The sequence below is a fragment of the Artemia franciscana genome, chromosome 17 (assembly GCF_032884065.1).
Source record: "Artemia franciscana chromosome 17, ASM3288406v1, whole genome shotgun sequence".
Taxonomy (NCBI): Eukaryota; Metazoa; Arthropoda; class Branchiopoda; order Anostraca; family Artemiidae; genus Artemia; species Artemia franciscana.
Genome location: NC_088879.1, coordinates 32,756,632 through 32,776,413, shown reverse-complemented (window position 1 = coordinate 32,776,413; position 19,782 = coordinate 32,756,632). Strand labels below are relative to the sequence as shown.

The following is a 19,782-nucleotide window of genomic DNA, read 5'->3' as shown; positions in this document are numbered from 1 at the left end:
AAGCAATTTCGTTAAATTGTCAATAATCACTTTTCAAAGCAAACATTATTGAAAAGGATACGTCTCCTTTTGTGTCGAAATAGTTTGACGGTTGTTAGTATGCGTATTTTTGCAAATTCTTTTTCTCAAGGAACGATTTCGCCACGATCTTCCTGACACGCAGGATATGGAATAACAGGAACTGCCTATCGTCATTTCAATGGCAAAATTAATGTCGCACTAACTGTTAAGTATCATTCTCAGTTCAGCGCCATCACTCAGACTAGTTTTTATTAGGATTTTCCTAGGGTCTTTTCATCATTATTTTGATGATGAAATTAATTTCACACTAACTGTCGTCCTAAGCATCAGTCCAAGTTTGGCGCCGCCGTGCGGAAAGACTTTTCGTATGGTTATAGAATGACAGGAGCGATCTTTCACACTCCAGGCAGCGAAATTAACATTACGCTTATTGTCACACTAATCATTATTCTCAGTTCAGCACTGCCAAGCGCACTCATTTAAATAGAGTTACGAATTAGTAGGAATTGTCTACCGGGCTTTCGATCGTGGTAAAACTAATGCCACGTTTACTGTTGGGTCAAGAGTCAAACCCAAAGTATTACCATCAGGCGGGTTAATTCCTATCTATTTCTTTTTTTTCTGGCCGTCATTACTTATTATAAAATTCATATAATTAATGCATACAAAAAAAATTAATTATAAAAGATAACAGGTCGATATTTTTTAGAAGGAAAATTAATCTTCTTGCTATAAAGTAAATTGCCCCCTCCTCAAAAGCTCGCTCTTTACGCTAAAGTTTTTAGTACTTTTAAAAAAGCTTCCTATGGTTCTAATTAAAAGACCCCTGTGTTTCAGGAGTCGTTCTTAAAGAATTGAGACAAAATTCAAACTTTAGTGCAAATAGCGAGGTGTTGAGGATGGGGCAATCCCCTTCATACACGTGATAATTTCTATTCGTTTTAAGTTTTAATGTTGCTCCTTACAATCAGTTGAAAAAACTTGTCTTATTTAATGTCTGATCGTTTTTAAGCAATGCCAGGAAATCTGGTCCTACCTCCACTGACAAATCCCCCCCAAGGAAATATCCTCTAAAAAATTCAATACCGGTGAAAATTTATTCCGGACACTTACCATTAACAACTCCACGTGTGAAATTGAGACGGAAAAGAGAAAGTAAGAAATTTAAAAAGAATTTTGTATAGGAATTCTGGTAAATTTCCCAGACAAGTTAACCTTCTAAAAACTTCCCTCCCAATAGAAAACTCCCCGTGCAAAAACCCACAGCAAAAAATTCGCGCCCACCCTAAAATGTATACATACTTCACAATAACAAATACTAAGTGTATAAAATAGGCAAAGTTTAATGACTTAAAGACCTTTCCCCTGGGGCTGTGAGGGGGGGGGGGTCGTGTTTTATCCAAAGGCATAGTTATTAAGCCTTTCAATTATGATGAGCAAAATGGCTCAAAATTCTCAAAATTTTGATCGGGCGACTTTGGAAGAAAAGGGGCGTAAAAAGGGCACTAGAACATTTAATTTCCGTCCGTATGAGCCCTCTCCCAATATTCTAGGACCAGTGGTTTGACAAGATCACCCCTGGAAAAAATACGCATCCGCGATCTTTCTTCTGGCAAAAAATGCAAAATTCCACATTTTTGCAGATAGGACCTTGAAACCTCCACAGAAGGGTTTTCTGATATGCTGAATATGATGGTGTGATTTTTATTAAGATTGTAATACTTTTAGGGGGCGTTTCCCTTTTTATTTTGAAAACAGGCAAACTTTCTCAGACTCATAGCCTTCAGTCGATAAGACTACATTTAATGAATATTATATATTTAAAACCAGCATAATAAGCCAATTCTTTTGATATATCCACTGGTATCAAAATTCTGTTTCTTACAACTTCAGTTACTATTAAGCCGGATGGCTCCTTACTTACAGTTGGTTAGCACGAACTATTTGACTTCTATTTTCGACGGTCTAAGAAATCAAGACTCCATAAAAATTTTAATAATCAATGAATCAAAAATTTCGTTTTAAGGGATGTTCTGCAGCATAACCCTTTGACCTAAATATTTTTGATGAAATTCTTTCAACTAAAATGTCTCCGTTTTCGATAAAATCTGCTTCAATGTTGCCCAAATGATATCTGGCTCGCTTTGCGGAAAAATAACAAAAATATGCTGCTAATTCCATCTAGAAAGAAAGAAAAAGAAAATTAATAGACGAGCTACGCGAACGAAGTCGATAAAGGAAAGGAGTTAAAGTTTGCTAAATTTCATTCCTAAATAACCTAACATAATAAAATAATAAATGTAAACAGCAATAACAATAATCTCGTTTTTCCTCGCTTACTTGTGTAAATTACTCATTACTTTATTGTCTTAATTAAGAAAATACGATACCTTGAAGCATCACCATATACCGTCCATCACAAACTTTTTTACTTTTTGCGACAAAACTATTTAGAATTAATTGGGCGGTCTTGCCATAGCTTATAGAGTTTGGAAAAGAGATCCGAACAAATGATAAAGAATCAAAAGCCGTTTACTATTTTCCCGGAAATTTTAGAAGAAACATTTAACTTTTCGCCTTCATGTGTTGGAGATAGATATTCAGTTCTAGAGAATTGTCTTTTTTTTCGATTGAATTTTCAGAAATGTATTATTATTTTCTTTTTAAACTTCAGGCAAAGGCAGTCTATTAAAATTGTCTAGCATACTTACTAGGAAAACGTTAAAATTACCTAGCCCAAAGGAATTACCATGTGAGCAATTTGGCCACTTTAGTAGTTCCCCATAGTGTCACCTGGTTTAACTGTCAAGCCTGCCAACAAAATAGGCGTGAATTTCCATTGTTTTTTCAGTCAAATTTTACACTCCAACAATAGATTCTCGACAGCCCTCAAGGATGTCCAGTCTCCTGGAAGAATTCGCTAATAGTTTCTTTACCTTTGTGACGGTCAGCCGAAGCTCAAAAAATGATTTTTTAGGTACTGTATCAGCTTAATATTTTTATCGACTCAAATATTGTGATATTTATTATATTTTTGACGTAAACTTTTATTTCACACGTTTGTGAAAAACTTAACTTAAATAAACCATAATCCTAGAAGCTCAATTTCAACGGTTGGAAATCAGGATCATGATTTTTCTTTTAATCAAAACTGATAATCAATCTTTTCTGTTTGTCTGATGTTTTGACAAGAAAACTCTTTATTATCAATTTAATTTTGACGACACTTATATTTCACGCGCTTGTTGAGTGTTTCATTCAATGTACATTTTGATTGCTGGTAAATCATAATCGTGGTTATTTTGTTTATTAAAAAGAAATTATCGATTTTTTTTTTACTGTTTAAAATTTTTACAAAAATATTTTATATTCAGTCCAGCTTGGACGCAGGCTTATATACTAACAGTTCCGGAAAGTTTTCCTAAAATAAATCCTATCTTGCTAGAAAATAAACGATTGGGCGCTCTGTAGTTTCCTGTCCAAAAATCATTCAAGCCAATAGTCTAGGAGGGAGTATCCCCATCCCGGTTTCACCAGTATGCAGCAATAAGAACAGGAAAAATATTTAGAAGAAGCAAATATTTAACTAAAACTATTAATATATAGTTCATATTTTTTTTGTGTTCGGTTTTGTAGTGTGTTTTTGTTTCTGTGTTTGGGCTGTTGCATTGGTGATTTCTTTTTTCACTATATAAACATAATTTTGAGACTGACGGAGATGCGTGAGATTAAAATAATAATTAGTGAAAATAATTTTTTTTTCAACCACTAAATAAACTACCGGTGTAGAAGAGAAAGAAAAAAACAACTAACAAGGATAATTGCAAAAACGGCAAAATAAAGACAAACAAAACAAATCACAGCTATTGAATGAGTCTAGTAAGAGTGTGATAAGGCCTTAAAAAAAAGTAAACAAGCAGCAAAATTACAAAAATGGTAGCAAACCGAAAAAGGGAACAAAAAGCAAAATCCAAAAAATAAAAATTATGCCTAGGCAATGAGCCTGATAAGACTTTGATAAGGCATAAAGTAAAACAAAGTAAAATCTTTGAGCAGCTTATTCGATAAACTTCTCAAAGGACATAGTAATATCAGTAGCTCCATATTTGGTAATTATGTGTGTAACAATAGCGTCAATATAAATAAAGGAAAAGTTTAGAGTAGCAAAGTAAGCAGGAGGAACTAACAACTCATTAGCTAATTCCAGAGGCTGCACTCCCAAACCATATTGATTTGCAATTTGTGTTCAGATGTTTCAGAATTCGCACCTTCATTCCAGAAAAAAAAGGAATGAACAGATATTTGGGAAGAATTAGATTATCTGGAGGGTGATTAATTTTGGATAAAGCAATGTACATTCGTTACTGGAACACCTAAAAGACATTACTGAAAAAAAAAAATAGAAAAAAAAAACGATTTCAAATCTAAAAGAACTAGGTTTATCAACTAAAGCCATATGAACTAGAATCCTATTACTTCACATGTTTTAACAATTGCCGAGTAAATTTTAAAAAAAAAAACCTTTCAAGTTCCCCAATAGAAATGTTTTCTATTTCACAGAACACAAATTGAAATTTTATGTCCTTTTATAAATTGAAGTTCAATGTTTTTCTTATATTCTAGGTTAATTTGTTAATTTATTGCAAATTGGTAAAAGATTCACCTTAACAGTTTAGCAAATCCTAAATGCTAATTTGTCAAAATTTAAGATAATGTAAGTTAAACCTATTGATGAAAACAGCGACTTACTGTTAGTAAAACCAACTGATGTTTACCTGCATTTACTAGTTGCCTTATAAATGATGGTAGTCTTCATATTTTGATATTTTCGATAGATTATTTTTATTAAATAGCAGACAGGGTTAGAATATAGGTATATTCTACATATACACCTACCCTTGCTACATATACTTTGGTGATTTGGCACAGTATTTATGTTTATCCTTTCCACTTAAACACATTGCTTCTTTGTCATCAATATTCATCTTCTTACTATCGAGATTGTCTAGTATAATTATCTAGTATAAATTCACACCTTCTCAATAACAACCAGTCACAAAATATATTTATATTTTTGTATAGGGGTTGCATATAATTTGTCCATAAAATTGTATAAACTGCTATATATACCGGTGAGAATTTTTATACATAATTTGATACATGCCATCGAATCATATTTCCACGTTTAGTTACTTATAAATTAAAGATTTTACAGGACAATTCTCTTACTTGATGCTAAATCTGAGTCAAACTTCAAATTTTCATTTTTTGCTCAAAGACATACCGAGATCCGTTGATTTTTGAATTTAAAAAAAAAAGGGAATAGTTGTGGGAAAAGTCAAAGTCACTTTAAATTGAATATCTGAAAATCTCGAGATTAAAAAAATTAATTAGAAATCTACCACAACTTGAAATCCTGAGAATCTAAATCACCAATCTATACTTATCAAATATAAAAAGAAAAAACACATAATTATTAGTTTTTAAGGAGTATTTTGACTCATATACTTAGTTTGGAGCACATACCTACAAGCATCTTTATTAGAGTTCATATTTTTCTGACAATTTTGGTCTTTATTCGAATATTTTAGGGTGAATAGAAGAGGAAATACTAACGAAGAGTTCTAATCTGACCGGACTCTAGACTGACAGGACTAGCCATTATAAAGGTTCACCAAAATATGAGGTAGACATAGACCGTGTAATAAAAAGATATGGCTGTTGTGGAAATTCAAAAATAGACTTATTCTTATAAAATCGTGAATTCTGTAATTTAAGCGAAATATATCGAACGTTACAAAGTGGAAAGATTCGCTAAATTGTAATGAAAAGTAAAGTTTTGGTTATTAGATTTTTGATATTTCGTCAAAGTTGACACTGTTTAATAAAACACTATATTTAAAAAGAAACAGTGACTAGTTAGTGCTTTATTGGCTATACTTGAAACCTTCGTTTTAAATGTCTTATATGCATTTCTATCTGGTCGTTCTGTTTTTCTTGTTACACCCCTAAAAGAACTAGTATTTAATGTTTGATATATTTTTTTACGAATATACAAGTTGTACCTTTATCCTCATTTCCTATTCTTCAATACTATCATAGTTACTAAGCAATGCTACAAAGTTATGCGACATGCTAAATGGTTTGACCTATACAAATTGTCACAAAGAGTGCATGACCCCAAAAGATGGTTGAAGACCATTTTTTTTTCTTTTTTTTGACAATAAAAAGCCTAACTCACTCGCTATAGTGGTCAGAAGTGCAAAGGCAAAAATTAAGCAGAAAATATTAAATACCATTTTTTTTATAGATGGTGAACAGCTTTTTATTTTTTTATGGCGGGGTGGTTTTTATAACTTACTATTTTTGTATCAATATTTTTATACTATCTTAATTTCAACAGATTTATTAGAGCTTTAACCCTCACCAGATTTTAGATTAAATTAATGACCATTTCAACTACCTACCTACTACATATAATCGCCGAGGTTTCCTTCAAATTACAGATATTTCTTTGTTCACAAGTTTATCAAAGCAACCTATGATGCACCCCCCCCCCCCCTACACACTAGAGAAAATCCTGGATCTGCCCCTGCTTCAATGTCAAACTGTTCGCGGACGATGTAAGAATGTATAAAAGTGTCACCTCCTCGGTGGATGTCACCCTTCTTCAAGTGGATCTAAATGTCCTAAATGATAAGTGTAAATCAAACTGCATGATCTTAAACTATCAAAAATGTTTCTTACTTCATTACTTTTCAAAAAGCTTGAGTTGTCGTTATTTTTTTGGTGATACACCTGTTTCATCCAAGGATTCAGTAAGCGATTTAGGTATTCACTTTGATAACCACTTGAAGTTTCACAAGCATGTGTCAATAATTTTGGGAAATGCTAATTATAGTCATCTTCGCATTAAGAGCAGTTTGAGGATATTTAACCTTCAAACTTTTATGCCACTATACAAGACAAAAGTACGCCCGGTGGTAGAATATTGTTCCTCTGTGTGGTATCCGACATGGAAACGTGACTTGCAGCATATTGAAAATGTTGAACATTGGGTATCAAAGTTTGTGCCACATTTGAGTCATTTACCGTACCAGCAGCGACTGAATGTTTGGGAGTTCCTTCCCTGCAGTTTCGACGGGACAGGATTGACTTGATCAATCCTGTCCCGTGTTGGTAATGTGGACTGGGCTGATTCCTTCAAGCTTATTCATTACTCAGCCACTCGACAAAACTTGTATAAACAGTATCAGCCGCGAGTGCACTAGAAAATAGTTCAATGCAGCTTTATTAACCGAGCAGCAAAACTTGGGAATAGTTTGCCTGATACCATAGTTTCTGCGCAAACGGTGCAAACATTTAAGAGTGCTGTTGTTGAAACTAAGTTCTATGAAAAACAATTTCTGTAATATAGTTAGCTGTATAGTTGTTTTACTAAAGAATGTTGTTTTGTGTTTTGTAGTGTTACTGTTGAGTTGTCATTTCTTGTATTTGTACTGCGACAAGCCTATGTCTTTCTCAGTGTTGAATAAAATAAATTATTTCTGCCTGAATTTGAGAAGAATAGGGCTATTGACTAGCAGAATTTTGACAAAATGTGCAAAATTTCTGTAAAGAGTGGTGGTGTGTTCAACTCCAGTAAATAAAAGATCATACATGGTAAAGTGGACACGAGGTTACAAAAGTTAAACCGAGAATTTAACATTTAATATAGCTAAATTTACAGGCTATTGTAAGATAAAGGTCCAAGGTAAAGCACGGGGTATCCTGTACTTTCGCACACCCTTCTTCCTGAACTTCCCCAGATCTCCATTTAGAGCTAGGTTAACTGTGGCACTACTGACTAGAGTCACGCTACAGACCTCCTCGCTTAAACCAAATAAAAAGCGACACCAGGACACGAACCCCTGTCTTCAGGGACAAAGGGTCCTAAGTTAAGCGCGATAACTACTCAGCTAGGACATTTTATTGTAGTAAATGATAAAAAAAAATATATTTTCCTCTTATATGCAATATAGAAGAAAATTTACCTAAAAACATACCATTTATAAGCAGAGGGGGCCTGAGGACGAATACAAATGCACTCTATAGGCAATATCGGAGTAAGGAAGTTCAAAGATTCCAGTTAAAACCAGCCCCTTTAGCGGGTATCAGCTCCAAGGCCGGAGAAGGCCTTTCAATTTACCGTAAACCGACTAACAACAACCATTATTTGTCTTCAGCATTAAATCACCTGATCAAAGCAAAAAGAGGGTAGTTATTTCTTTAGTTGATAGGGTATTAAAATTAGCATCATCAGATTACATGAGTAGTGAATTGATTTTTATAAAGGATATTCTAGTAAGAAATGGATATCCCGAAAATATGATTTCTCAAATAATTAAAAAAAGGAAAAAAAAAGTTAATGGAGCCTGTAATAATAGATGAAAATGGGTCAACTCAAAAAAAAAATACATAAATTTGCCTTATATCCCAATTTTGTCACAGAAGTTAAGGAAAAAATTAAAATACATGATATAAAAACAGCATTTAAATCAGGACAAACTATAAGCTCATTGCTAAATAATGGAAAAGACCAAGTTCCAAGAAACCTACAAAAGGGGGTATACAAAATTCCATGCTCGTGTGGTAAATTTTATATAGGTAGAACACAACAGAATTTAGAAAATAGGCTACAGCAATACAAAAATGCCATAGATTGCTCGCTAAGGCATAATGAAAAACCTGAAACATTTGAATCCGCTATGGCGGAACACGTGCATAATTTTCCTCATCACAAAAATCTGTTTGATCTGTCAAACATTGTACATATGTCTGTAGGGCTTTTGCAAAGTTTCAGAGAAATTATAGAAATAAAAAAGATTACCTATGGGGGTATAAGTATTAATAGAGATGAAGAGAATTTTAAGATAAACTCAATTTATAATAGTTTAATTAAAGATCAGGTAAAAACTTCAACTAGTAGTGATTTACATAATTGGCCAGAAAAAAGTGATAACCTTGCGAGCAAAAGTCAGAATGAGGTTAATCTTGTGAAAAGTAAACGGACTGCAGCTAAACTAGCAAACCAAAAAATCCATTTAATTTATGATCGATGAATTTGTTCATTAAGCTGTAAGATTTATTTAGGGGTGATGGATCTAGGCTTTGGTGACCTTCTTTTGTTTATTCAAGTAAACCTAGTCCTCACTTTTAATATATTCCCATTTATACACTGATTGTGCAGAGGTGAGAGACCCATGGTTTCACTAAAAACATTCGCTTTTGTTTTTTCTTAAGTTATTACCATCAGTGCTGGGAGCTTTGTTTATAAAGTGAGTTGTTCTTATTTATTGTTTATTCAATTTTTTCAGTTTTTTTTCGTGTGTTTAGTTGTCGTATTGTGTGTGTTATGTTTTAAAAAACATCTTTTTCTTCTTTTGTGTGGTTTGTATTCTTTTTTTTTCGTTGAGAAAGGCTCCCGGACGTGGGGCCGAAATATTCGGAATATTTTTATTTTTTTTAGTTGAAGTGTAGTTTCGTTTTTATGTTTTGTTCACTATTTTGTCGAAATTAAAACCCGTTTTCTCTTGTTTAATTTATCCAATATGTCCTTTTACGTTACCTCATGCTGAGAATTTTGAAGTCCTATACAATATGATCTAGAAGCTCGAGAGAGGACAGCTGTCTGTGCATAAATCTCAATCAAGGCGTTAGCAACACGTGCCAAATCCAGCTGCTTCTTGTCTAGTTTTGTTCCATGACGAACTAGAAGTGTTCTTACTGCTTTCATAAAATCAAAAACGATGTTTTCTAGGTCAGCAGCTTGTGGCTAAAACAAGAAGGAAAAAAAGAGTAAATGACGAGCCATATTCTAAGTCATTTCCGCATTGACTCAGAATTCTGAATCAGAATTAAATTACCGCTGACCATCATAGGGTAGAGAATCACTTCCCATACAAACCTTTTTTGATATTTTGAGAATCAACTCAAATATCAAATCCAGAACATCACTGTAGGTTCAAACTTAACTACTTATCTTTAACATTCAAAACTTATAAGACTAGATACTAAATCGCCCAGCAAGAAAAAAAATTACAGAGGAAAAAAATGTCACCTAGCTCCTCTCAGTTCAATTTTATACAGTTTTTCATCTAATCAAACAAACCTTGGGATTTCTGGGATTTTAGTCCATCTTCAATTTGAAACTGGTGCCTGCCTGCTTTCCTTCTAGAACGGAGCTTTCCACTCGAAAGCAGAAACATGGTTTGATAAAAGGAAAGCTTGACTGCATAACTTCAGATAGTTCTCCCTGACATATGCAATAAAACTCCAGTTGATTTCACACCATATAGGCTCTGGCCCAAGGACAAGCAAAAACCATCTTTTTGGCCCCAGGCAAGAGCTCTGCGAAGTTTTCGAAAATGTGAAGTCACATTCGTCAATTCGGCCTAAGGTCCACACTTTCCGTAAAAACTGCAGAGGTTAGACCCTTACCACTTTCTAGTAATGAGCTGAAATCGAGGTGCTAGGAACGAAAAACAAAAACAAAAAGTAACATGACAAAATCAAAGTGTTGCTCTCGCAACACAATCAGTTAGCAAAGATTCCATCAAATCAATGTCTGTGTAGGTTTTTTTTTCCAAATAGATAGCACTATTTCATATATTCACATTTCACCTTACTTTTTTGAGAAGGAAATAACATAAAAAAAAAACAATCAAGTACTCTTAATACAAAAACTAGCGGATTGTTTCTTTTTAAATAAGATTATTTTTTGTGAAAGTCAGCAACGGTACTCTAGCAAAAACGGCTGCATTCAACAGAAATTTTTCTGCTAGCGACAAAAGTTATTCAGCCAGGGAACATAAGTACAAAAAATAAAAAAGCCGAAATTATTATGCTACAGAACATCAAACTTGTGTTTACTATTTCACTTTTGAAGAAAAATAAAAATTCTTTACTTCCCGTATGAATAAGAAAAATTTATTTTGACACTAATAATAAACCTTATGCACAAAGCTGTATACAGTGGCAAGGGTACCAGGTGTGAAACCCCTCCCCCAAATTTTTTGTCTGACTCGTAAAAAAGTAAGAAAAGCGTTACAAAAATTTGCTGATTCGTTTTGTAACGTGTTTGTTTCTACATTCCACTACGTTGCTACTAGTAATGATTTTCCAGTCGATCTAAGGAATTTGATATCTGTCTATGGACAAGAGATAGTAGTTGCAGAATATATGCGGAATAGACGAATCCTATTGAAAATATGATGATCACCTTTTCCCCGAAATATTTGCCCAAAATCTCCGGAGAAATCTGCTAAAAATCCTAATTTTCGGTTCAACACAAAACCCAATTTTGACCGTGAGACCCAAATTTTGACACGATCTGATCAGCGACTTCTTTTGCCTGTGGTATTAGGCATTGGTAGTTTGTGTTTTACAAGTTTTTGAGCAAAACCCTTGCAGAAAAGAAAATTTCAGGGAACCTGGCAGGACAGCAAAAGAGAAAAGTTTCAAGTCTTGGCAAAATTTTAATCTTATACCTTCCATCGACTACGAAGAGTAAAGCTGCTGTGTATTTTTGCAGTCATGTATGTATGTATGTATGTATGTATTTCCAAAAAAAATCCATCGGGTCATAGGAAAAAAAAACAGAACATAAACATACCAAAACCAACCAAAAAACACAAATAAATTAAAAAGAAAGACGTACTTATATATTAATCTACACAAAATTATTTACAATGAAATACATCTTTCACGATGTACCCAGCCTTCATCAACATACTTAAACAAATTTCTTAATGTCATTTTAACTCTTGGTCCTACAATCCCTTCCACACATCATCCTCATCATCTTCCCCACACATCGGACAAGGAACAGGGTTAACACTATGACCCCTAGATTTACTCTCTCTTTCCTTAATATTAGTCGGCCCTTCCCTTAAATTCAAAATCTATTTTATTTATTCCCCTTTCAACCCCAAGTTAAAATAAACTTCTTCCCCCCCCCCAAGTGTCTTTCGCCACACTATACAGACTCAGAGATCCTGAGGCCACCTTTCGAGCCTGCCACTGCTGTATTCCTTTCTCGTACAACCTTCCTTTAACCTCATCAACCACACTATCTGAATTCGATCCCTTACCTTCATTCCGAAAATACAAATATCCTACTTCATCTAAAATTTTCTTAATTTCCTGCGGCCATCCTACCACTATCTTATCCTCCAACAAACTAAAATACGCTTCTTTCGCTAGCCTATTTTTACTTCTTAAAATCTTTATCTAAAACCTGACTATTCTTATTAACCTATCTTTTCTTAACCTACTTAGTCCCAAATTCGACTCCAGTACAACACTGTGGGTTGATTTATGGGCCCGACAAATTCTCTTAAAATAATTCCTTTGCATTCTCTCCGACTCCTCACTTTCTCTAAATCCCCGCAGCTCACACCCATAATGCATAATCGGGAGGAGTTTAGTCCTAAAAAAATACTTATGCATTCCTAGATCCCTAATCTTTTCAAACTCACTTTTAAAAACCAAATTCATACACATATTTCCCTTTTGTACTCTATGCTTAACCTCCTGTGGATACTTACCATTCCGAAAAACCTTAACCCCTGAACACATGAACTCTTTTTAATCTCTATAAAATCACCTTTAAATCTAAATTCATCTTCTTTCCTCGATTTTCCACCTTTCCTAAAAACTACTCTCACCATTTTCGTCTTATTTAGTTCTAATTTTTCATATCCAAACATTCCTCCATTAAGTTTAATAATGTTTGCATGTCTTTTGCCGATTGTGCTATCAGAGCAATATCATCAGCAAACAAAAGCATGCATATTTTCGAAACACATATAAGTACTTCCGGAGCGCTTTTCTCCTTGAAGAAATCAACGTACACGTTACACGTTACGTAATGATACGTACACGTATCATTAATGTACACGTTGAACAAAATCAGTGACAGTGGGCATCTCTGTTTTAAACCTATTCGCGCTAAAATTCTCCCGGATACCTTACCTAGTATTCTAACAACTAGGCCTACTGAACTATATGTCCCTCTTACGTCCAGGAACGCCACGTTAATCCTACCCCCCCCCCCCTTTTCATGATTCCTTTTTTAACTATACTACGAAAATAAAAACCTGCTTTATTGTACCTCCTTCTTTCCCCAGCCCTCCCTGCTCCTCTATTAATTCTCCTAATTCTTCTAGCCGGTTTTCTTAGCCGACTATCTACTATCTTACAAAAACATTACTAACTATTGGAAAAATCTGGATCAGTCGGTAATTCGAAAATTCTTTGCTGTTTCCTTTTTTAGATAATGGTACAGCTATAGATATTGTCCGTTCTATTGGTCAGCTGCACAATAAAAATATGTGGCTAAAACCTACAGTTGAAACGGGTATGCATACTTCTTTTGTCTTTTACCATACTCGTAATGGAATTCTGTCTCGACTTGTAGCTTCTTCTTTAGCTGATTTCATAGCCTACCATATATCCTGTTCCGAAATTGGTGCTATCAATTTCATACTTCAGTCGGGGTCCAACAGGTATAATTTCAGGTAGAATATTTTGAAGATCTTGTTCCATTCGGCTTCCGTTTACCGATTGTGTCCTGAGGTGCTGTTCCCACTGTTCAGGTTCCAAAGGTCATGTCTTGTGTGCCTCTCCCTTCAGCGACCTGTGTACAGCTTTCTAGAATTGATGTGTATTCTTTACCCTGAATCGTTTATAAGTTCTTTTTCTTTTTTTCGCTACTTCGCATTGTTTTTCTCTCTTCCATCTTCTTACACCGCTTTCTATTCTCTCTGTAAATTCTTAAATTATTCTCTATTCCTTGCGGTTGGGATGAACGTACTTTCCTCAGGCTCTCTTGTACAATGAGTCGAAGACCCTCACACTCGTAATCAAAAAATGTTTTCATCGATTTCTTCTCTTTCCGTAGTTCGAATATCTGCCTCAGCGATTCTCCTAAACCGCATACTGCTTCATCAACTTTGCCCACTTCAACTGACTCAATACTCTTCTCAATCTCTTTCTCTAAATTTTTGTTTCCTACACTAACCTTAAATAAATCTTCATCATAAATATCTACTACTCTCTCTATTTTTGTATTTTTTCTTAAATATACAGAGTCTAACATAATATGCAGTACTGAGCACTTTAAACGAAGCACAAATTCACACAACCTTCTCAAATTTACTATGTAGCCTTTTAGCTGAAGCAAACGTTCATTCTTTCAGGAACACAGATAGGCCTCGTACGTTCTACTATTTCTACTTTTTTTTCCTGCATTCCTTATAAACTCCTCATATCCCTCAATATTCACCTCTACAATTTTCCAAGACTCTACAATACCCAACACGTCAAAATAGTTAGTTTGTTTAATCCTTACCAAATTTTCACTTGTGAGAGATTGAATATTCCAACGACCAAACAAAAAACGTGCAAACTGTTTCTCATCGCCCGCGATTACCTATTTTTCAGCTTTTTCAATCATTCTCCATTCATGCTGCCTTACTTCGCTCTTGTTCTAACTACTATTGAGGTCATTTCCGGATGTTACCTGTCGTGCTGGAAGCTGGGCTATATTACTTCAATCCAAAAAGGGAGGTCTGAATGAGTTTACTGGAGTACGACCAATCACCTTGACCCCAGTTTTCTCAAAAATGTATGAAAGTTTCTAAGCTAATTAGTTAAAGGCATAGATTCTTAAGCTTATTGACTTAAAACAGTTTGAAACCTGAAGGAGACATCTATTTCACTCTACCTTGTTAGTCCTCTTGACACCATTCTTAAAAAATACTCAAGTCGATGTACTTGAACCATGAGACTTTTATGGTACCTAGTGGTTTAGGGAAAACTACCAAATCTGAAACGTCAGCTACAGATTTTCTTAGGTAAACATTGTAACTGATAATTATTAACAGCGAGATTCCGATATTTTCACAACTGAAAAGTTTTCCCTCCCCAATAACGTTTATGCCTACCTAAATAGATAGCCTACCAGGCAATAAACAAAAAAATTTAAATATTGGAGCTGGTACACAGCGATCATGGACCTAGCGACGGAATCAATAAAACCACCAGAGTGATGGAATCAATGGGAGGATTAATAAGTTTATATTACCAGTCTTAAAAAACCACTTATCCTCCTCTGACGACTTCAAACACTATAGGAGACCATTGTATGAAGGCAATAAAGAAAAACTGCCAAGAACCTTTCGAAAACACAAAAACAAGAAATTTGTATTTGTATACCTTAAAGAACACTTGTTAAGCTACAAAAAATAGATCACATCATTTACATCTGGGAAAACCCGTGAAATGGCACAGCATGTCAGGTTGATCCTTTGTTATGATACAGTCAAAAGGCCAGTGCTAAACACTAAACACACGAATTTTGCATCAAAAAAGTGCAATGGGCTCACAGAAAGGTATGATGTTCGTTGGCTTATACAAATCGATCCGCATATGCATGTAGCATAAATATCTTCGAATACCAAAACCAAACTTCCCAAGAATTTAAAAACTTATCAATAAATCTAAAAATTTTCAATTATCAGACCTAAAGAACTGGTTTAACTTCTATGCCAATTCCTCCAATCACCTTAAGACACCTCGGCTGGAGGTAATGCGGAAAAGGCACTAGAAGCTCATGAAATCATGTGTTGTCGGTAGTCTCTTATAAATTTATACGTAGATACATTAAATTCAGATTTTCGAAATACCACTACTAATCTTACAAAGTGTATTTTACTCTGTTGAAAGAATTAGCATATCAGCGAACCTAAAAAAAAAAATTCCCTTATCCGAGCTAAAGAGCCATTTTTACTTCATTGCCTATTCCTTCAAACACCTCAGAAAATCTGGGCAGGAGGTAATGCGGAAAAAGCACTAGAAGCACATGAAAACACGGGCTGTTTGTAGTCTCTTACAAGCTAATATGTATATGCATGTAATTTAAAGACCTTGGAATACCACCAAAATACCACCATGTTTATTTTATCCTACTTAAAAAAAATGTAATTACCGCTAAACCTGGATGTAACGAGCCTGCCAAGTCCAAATTAAGTTTCTTCACAGAGATTTTGAGCTCACTGAATGCTTTCTTCACGAAGAAGCCTGGATTCTGAAGAGGCTGTCGCATCTTTTTCACATCGTCCTTCAGTTCCAAGGCTGCATACTGAAATCCTAGGTAAGAAAAAGAGAGAAAAAAGGTGACAAACATAGCAAGAATGTCACCGACAACAAAAATAGATTAAATAAATAAAAATGAAAATATAATAGAACAAACAAAAATAAAAATAGAAATAAAAATAGTACATCACGACATCTTACTTTACTATACTATTTCTACAGACAAAGAATAAAGACAAATTATAAGAAATTATGAGACTGATGAGAATGTAAGAGTAAAATCACATCCACCAAATCAAAATGTAAATTGGTATTGGTATTGACGTTTGTTTATAGTAAGATCATCGATGATACCATTGATGGTCTTCATGTCACCATCGATTACTTGATGATTGTGTTTTCAAGCATACAATCAGTGTCCTGGTTGAAATTCGTTGAAGTAAGGATGCTAGGGCTGTTTTTAAAAAAGTTAAAAAAAACACATTATTAGTTTTAATTCTCGCATTTTAATATAAGTTTACTTATATATACATATTTTTTCTCTCTCTCTTTCTCGCATTGTGCTGCAGACGGCCCTTGGACATAGGGCCGAAATATTCACAGAATTGATTTCTATCGTATTGAAAAGATTTTTCCTATTGCTTCAACTTTGTATTTGTTTGTTTTCAAGCGTTTTTAATTTGTGTGTTTTAATGTTTGTAACGTGTTTTAATTACAATTATAGTACCATGGTAAGATCATAGTTCCATCGATTACTTTATTATATGCCGCTTGTGTTTTTTTGTGGGCTTTTATTATATTTCTAGTTTGTGTGTTTTAATGTTATAGATGTGTATTATCTACAATCATGGCACCATGGCACCATCGATTGCTTGACGATATGCCGCTTCTGCTTTTAACTGTGCAATCGGCAGTTGTATGGACCCGTATAAAAGGAAAGAATTTCAACAAAAAGAAATATTAGCAACCTTATGCTTATCTCCACGATCAACCACCAAAGGTTCTTCACTTTACAGCATGGACAATATTGACAAAAGACGGTAAATTTACCCTGTTCCTCCTTTAAGGTAAAACATCTAGCCAAACCGGTCATTCAGGACCCTTACATGAACTAGACTACTCTGATCAAGGATACTAGTAGTGGTGTCATAAAGCTGGGTTAAATTAATGCTGAAATTTCGGGAGGGTAACTAGCTCCCGAGAAGATATGATGTTGGTAGACTCCAGGATAAGAATTTGAGAGAAATTTTAAAGGAACAGTTGAATGCTAACCTTGAGAGTTTAAAACTTGACAATGTGGAAGATGGTTGGAATAATTTCTGAAAAACAATTTGTTAAGTTGCTCATAATGTCTTAGGGAACATAGTTAGGACTGCAGCTAGGAATATTAGTGAAATAGCTTCATGTTTAATTGAAGGGAGAAGGGGCTTGTACAAGAATTATCTGAGTGATGGATCGTATGAAAACAAAAGGAATGTAAAGAAAGAGGAGAAAGCATTAAAATATGAACTAAGGAGGAGTAAATTGGAGGCCATGGTTAAAATTGCTAAAATTGAGGCTGAGAGATGCTGTACACGGAGTTTTAAGAGAAGATCAGTGCGGTTTTAGAAAAGCTAGAGTATGTGCCGACCAGATTTTCACTCTTAGATTAATAGTTGAGAAGAGCCTTAGTTATCAAAAACCTTCAGTCCTCAGTTTTATAGATTATGAACAAGCGTTCGATTCTGTTAATAGAAGAGCTTTAGCAAAGGTCTTATCCTTGTATGGTATACCAGACAAATACATTAAATTGATTAGTGCTATTCACAAGAATAACACTACTGCGGTTAAGGTAGGATATGAGATTAGCAGCTGGTCTTGTATTAAATCAGGAGTTAACAAAGGTTGTGTTCCATCCCCCTTTAGATGGATCATTTTGATGGATTTTTTCTTACGGAGCATAGGAAAGGCATTGAGAGACCCCAGAATCGAATGGGGAGGAAACATTCTCTTGGACTTAGAACGTACTGATGATTTAAAAATCCTAGATTAAAGTGTGAGCAAAATAAATGGACTTTTAGAGGTTTTGCGACTTTAGTGTGCTAGAATAGGTTTGAAAAATAATGTTAATAAGACTAAGTCACTAAGGCTAGGAATAAGTGAAGATGAGAAGGTGACGTTGGGTAACGAAAAGATTGATCAGGTGGTCAGTTTCACTTACCTTGGTAGTATTATTAGCAAAGACTGTGGGAGCAGTGAAAATGTTATAAGTAGATTAGCTAAGGCGTGGGGCGTTTTTCACAGTTAAAAAAGTTTGGAAGAATATGAAGATAAGTCTGCAAAGTAAGATTAGAATATTAGAAGCTACAGTGATGGCAGTAGACAAATATGACTCTGAAGCATGGGCGCTCCGAAAAGCAGATGAAGATTTGTAGATGTTTTCCAGAGAAAGCGCCTACGGAATATTCTATGTACCCAGCTGACTGGCCGCATTTCAAACATCAAGCTGTACAAAAAAAAATTTCAATCCCACTTTCTAGGGTTATAATGAAAGGAAGGATGAGATGGCTAGGACACGTTCTGCGGATGAAGGATGTCAGATCGCCGAAGATTGTACTTTTCGGCCAACCGTCTAGGGCTAAACAGAAAGCAGTTCGTCCTCGTCTGGTGTGAAAGAATGTCATAAAGAAAGATTTAAAGAAAATTGGAACTTCCTGGGAGAGTAAATAGATTGGAATGGAGGAGGAGCGTGCGTAGCTGTGTTAAAAACTGTGTAGCTGTGCTTTGAATGTAGGGGAGGTTGCAATCTCCCTCAAGACCCTTGTTTTTCTCCCAGTTCAAAATTAATATTTGAATAGCCATGCTTCGGTAGTCACTTAACGAAAATCATCGCTTATAAATTACACCCAATAACATATTTATCAGACGAAAGGGGCAGTCTAAAATATAAAAAAAAAAACTGGGATCGTCATGTTCACGGTTTGCAACGAGAGCTCTTCGAATCTTTTTTTTAAGGAAACGGGAAGGGGCCGTGACCCCTTCCCGTTCGGGAAGGCGCAGATTCCTTTCCCTTAAAACTTCAGGACTGTGTAGACTACATATACCTTTAGGAGCGAACAAGTCACTACACGACATAATACCTTCTGAAGATTTGAATTTTTTTGTTTTTCAATAATTGTAAACCGACTGGCTATCTCAAAAAAATTCTCAACCAAGTGTGCTTTTAGCTTCTTCGGGTCAAAATTCTTCTTTTACGACACAAAATAGCAGAAAACACCACCTTGCTGGGGTGTGATCTCTTTTGCTACAGAAAAAAGACATTAATAGTTTTAATTCCGTTTAAATGAACCTCGCTTAATATTCTAGGACCATTGAGTCAATACAGCCACCCAAGAGAAGAAACACAAACAATAACGTCTATCCTTCTTAAAATAAAATCAATAGACTTCACATTTTTATAGACAAGGACTAGAAACTCTGTAAAAGGGTTCTCCGGTATACTAAAAATATACTGTGTAGCTTCCGTCACCATCATTCCCTTTCCTCCGATTGGTTCCCCTCATCTTCAATTATTTGCCAGATTTTATAGGCTCGTAATTTCTGATTCATCATTTTAAACATAATGAATTTTAAATATCTGTAATT

General features: G+C 34.8%; 1 protein-coding gene across 1 annotated transcript in view; it reads right to left on the bottom strand.

Moving 5' to 3' along the window:
- Window positions 1-1,994: 1,994 nt before the first annotated feature.
- The window catches only part of LOC136038154 (complex I assembly factor ACAD9, mitochondrial-like), a 59,685-nt gene continuing 41,897 nt past the window's right edge, over window positions 1,995-19,782 (bottom strand). Inside the window, exons 9-11 of the mRNA XM_065721200.1 lie at window positions 16,052-16,212; window positions 9,629-9,835; window positions 1,995-2,202 (exon numbers count right to left, since the gene is read on the bottom strand). Of these exons, the coding sequence (XP_065577272.1) occupies window positions 2,029-2,202; window positions 9,629-9,835; window positions 16,052-16,212 (542 nt within the window). The 3' untranslated portion in view covers window positions 1,995-2,028. The remainder of the gene's footprint in view (window positions 2,203-9,628; window positions 9,836-16,051; window positions 16,213-19,782) is intronic.